The 3,919-nt window shown below is 37.6% G+C and overlaps 1 protein-coding gene across 1 annotated transcript in view; it reads left to right on the top strand.

Moving 5' to 3' along the window:
- The window catches only part of LOC107549677 (discoidin, CUB and LCCL domain-containing protein 1-like), a 42,250-nt gene that overhangs the window by 22,813 nt on the left and 15,518 nt on the right, over nt 1–3,919 (top strand). Inside the window, exon 7 of the mRNA XM_016230852.1 lies at nt 3,121–3,161. Coding sequence (XP_016086338.1) covers nt 3,121–3,161 — 41 coding nt within the window. The remainder of the gene's footprint in view (nt 1–3,120; nt 3,162–3,919) is intronic.

A 3,919-nucleotide genomic window follows, 5' to 3' on the forward strand; every position in this document is an offset into this window, starting at 1 on the left:
GGACACTCTGTCTGGACTGTTGCGGTTTCACAGATTTGTCATCTGGGAATTGGGGGGCAGGTTGAGAAAGAAATCAAGATTGCCTCTCGTTATAGTCTCTGAGGAGTGTTTGAAGTGTCCATTGAGGAGTGATTTATTAGGAGGACAACAGGCAGCTCTCTAGAGCCAGAGGTTCTTTGATCCATTTAAAATCTGGTGAAGCCTAACAGAACAAATGCAGATTAAGTAAATTTTTTGTCTTTTTTCCACCATTTATTAATAGGAATAGTAGAAGGAGAAACAACAAGAAATTTTTAGACTCACAAATTTGTTGTGAGATGCTAAATTTCTGTGCCTTGTCTTCTTGCATCACGAGGCTGGAATTGTTTATGCCAGATCTGATTATTTTTCTAAGATAATACACAATAATCAAAACAAACCGAGACAATTGTTTAATTCCATTAACAAATTGTTGAATTGTAATAGTCTTTCGCCTGTTATTGCGTCAACCCATCTTTGTAACAAGTTTCTTGATTTTTTTTTTGGCACTAAGATTGATAATGTACAAAACTGTGTCTGTACCTCTACCCTATTGTGCTCTTCTTCTGTAAATACTCCTTTCTATAATGATATTACTTTTTCAAATTTTTGCACACTTGTCTCATATTCCCTTCAAAAGGAGGTTTCTCAATTGAAAGCAGCCACTTACTTACTTGATCCCATACCCACTAGTTTGTTTCAATCATGTTTTGGTTCTTTGTGTCCTGTTGTCTTGAGTATTATAAATGATTATTTGTGTACTGGTGTTGTGCCAGCAGCCTTTAAAATAGCTGCTGTTACCCCTGTACCAAAAAAGACAAACATTGATTATGAAAAACAAACAATTTTCGTCCCATTTCCAATCTCCCATTTCTTGCCAAAATTTTTGAGCGAGTTGTTGCTACTCATTTAATAAGTCATTTAACTGAAAACAATCTATTTGAGCCTTTGCAGTCTGGCTTCCGTAAATTCCATAGTGTTGAAACAGCATTGGTTAAGGTCACAAATGATCTGCTAATTGCCTCAGATTATGGCTGTCTTTTAAATTCTGATCCTTCTTGATCTCAGTGCCGCTTTTGACACTGTAGATCATTCTCTTTTAATTACTCATTTAGAAACTGTTTTTGGGGTCTCCGATACTGTACTAAAGTGGTTTAGGTCCTACCTCACAGACCGTAAGCTGTTTGTTACAATGGGTGGATTTAGGTCAGAGGTTGGTGTTGTGAAATCTGGAGTCCCTCAAGGATAAATTTTGGGCCCCTTGCTTTTTAATATCTACATTTTCCCACTTGGTCAACTTTTAAGATCTCTTGGTCTAAAATTTCATTTCTATGCAGATGACACTCAAATCTACATACATTCAAAACCTGATGATACTGTGCCTGTGGATTTTTTTCTCAATGTATTTCTAAGATTAAGGAATGGATGTCGCAAAATTTTCTTTGTCTCAACAGTGAAAAGACTGAGATTGTTCATTGGTTCACCCCACCAGTTGCGTAAAGCTGGAATTGAGCCTCATGCTCTGAATACTGTTAAAACATCTTTCTTTCATCTTAGATATATCGCCAGATTACGTCCATTGTTGTCTTTCCCTGTTGCTGAGAAGTTGATTAACACCTTTGTTTTCTCTCGAATTGACTATTGAAATGCTCTGTTGGCCGGGGTATCAAAAGCTACCCTAAACAAATTACAGGTTGTGCAAAACTCTGCTGCCAGAATCTTAACTAAAACAAGGTTAAGGGATCATGTCACTCCTATCTTGGAGTCTTTGCATTGGCTTCCTGTTAGGTTTAGGGTTGATTTTAAGATTTTGATGCTCACTTACAAGGCTCTGCATGGTTTGACACCGCAATATCTGTCAGAGCTTTTAACTCCATATACCCCAAGGCGGAACCTTCGTTCTTCTGATACTGGATTGTTAATTGTTCCATCTACCCGCCGAAGATCGATGGGGGATAGGGCTTTTTCCTCTCTAGCTTCTCTAGGATTTTAGTGCTTTGCTGTGTGTTCTGGGTTTTTAAAATGGCATTTCTATGCACTTATTGGGTGTTCTGAATGGATTTTATTGCGTTGTTATATTGTTTCTGCCTGCTAGAGCATTGCTATATAGTTACTGGGGTGTTCTGTTTGTTTTTCAGTGCATTTCTATGTGATTGCTAGGGTGTCCTGGATGTGGGGTGATATAATTTATTTATTTACACATTTATTAATTATCACTTTTATATATTTATTTTTATTCTTTTGAGAAACCAAACTATGAGAAATAGTAATAGTGTTAAAAATATTAATGCATATGAAGCTGGTGAAGTTGCACTGGTGGATTAGCCATTTATTTTACAAACCAATTGATTAGTCAAACTAAATCCATCATCTCCAGTCTAAGAAGATTATGTTGATGATATAACAGTCTTCAGGGTTTGCTTTAACCACTTTAACTGCATAACGACAATCAATATCCGTTCCTGTAATTACATTGCTTGGGTTTTGATCTCAGGCTTGTTTTATTGCATGCACTTAAATGGTTATTTCAGTCTGGTGACTCTGATCAGCACTTGATTCATTTTTCCGTTGGTTTTATTAGATTATATTTCTGTCACCAGCAGTTTATTGCTTGTATTCCCAGGCTTCAGACATTTCTTTTTTGTTGTTGTTGTTGGCACGTCAACTGCTACATCCTATTTCGGTTCGTTCACGCTGTCGTAAACCACTTTGTACCCTGAACTCTGAAACGGTTTGCTCGACTGCCATAAAAGTAATGAAAAAGTAATCACATCCAGGAAGCCTGTGATAATGACAGGTTTTTAAGTAATGGCTGACAGAGATGCAATTTCCCAGCCTGTTCCTCTCTAATTACCAGCACACTGCCCTTTTCACCGGCCCAGCTGTACCCCAGTTCTCCTGTCAGAGGGGGAGATGCAGGATGCAGTGAGGGAGGTCCTCTGAATTTGGCAACACAACTGGGTTGACAATGGGAATCTCCCTCTTGGCCCCTGAAGGCGTTACTTTCACATGACAGGGCCTTAATTAATCACTGTAATAATGATCTTTTGTGTCTAAAACGCTCAGTGCTCACTGATATCTTTGTTTTTCCATGTCTTTCAGTGGCTCGTTGTCTGAAACCCTCTTCACATTTGTGACAAACGGTAAGTACTTTTGTTTTATGGTTCAATGGTGATGTGAATTGAGCACACATATTGGCGTAGGATTAGTCCTATTATTTCCTGAACCATGTTGACATGATTAGTTTTTTCGCCACCTGCTGCCGCTGTGTGTTACGTTTTTGTTTGACTGGTATATTTGCATCTCTGCAAAAAAAGGAAGTAGCTTAATCACCTTGTGCCGGCCCAACAGGTTTTTTTTATTTTTTAAACCAGTTCGGATATGGGAAGCCCTGTTTGCTCTTTATCAAGGTGAATGGAAGGCGTGGGAATTTTTTTATCACCTGAGCTTGTTTTTCTCTGGCTGGCAGTCTGGCACAGACCGGTTGCGATTTACCTGTGCAGCTCTGCAGAACCTGATGAATCAAACTCTCACGCCGGTTGCCAAACGTGTACATGTGCCAACACTTGCTCCAAATGTTTACCTTCCACGGTTGTGCAAGCTGCTAAATTGAGAATGACTCACAAATTCATAAATTTGAGTCACAGTAGCAAACAATAAAGTTTGAGAAAATAAAAATACAATGGGATGAAATCAAGAAATATTTTTTTTCATAATAACGTTTTTGTATTTAATATAAAAATAGCCTTTTTCCAAAAGGTACATCTGGAAAAAGGGGGGTCGTCTTATAATCAGGGTCATCTTATATTTGGGCTAATACGGTACATATATATATATATATATATATATATATACATATATATATATATATATATATACATACATATATACATATACATAT

The sequence above is a fragment of the Sinocyclocheilus grahami genome, unplaced genomic scaffold, assembly GCF_001515645.1.
Source record: "Sinocyclocheilus grahami isolate Dianchi unplaced genomic scaffold, SAMN03320097.WGS_v1.1 scaffold378.1, whole genome shotgun sequence".
In the NCBI taxonomy this organism is placed as follows: Eukaryota; Metazoa; Chordata; class Actinopteri; order Cypriniformes; family Cyprinidae; genus Sinocyclocheilus; species Sinocyclocheilus grahami.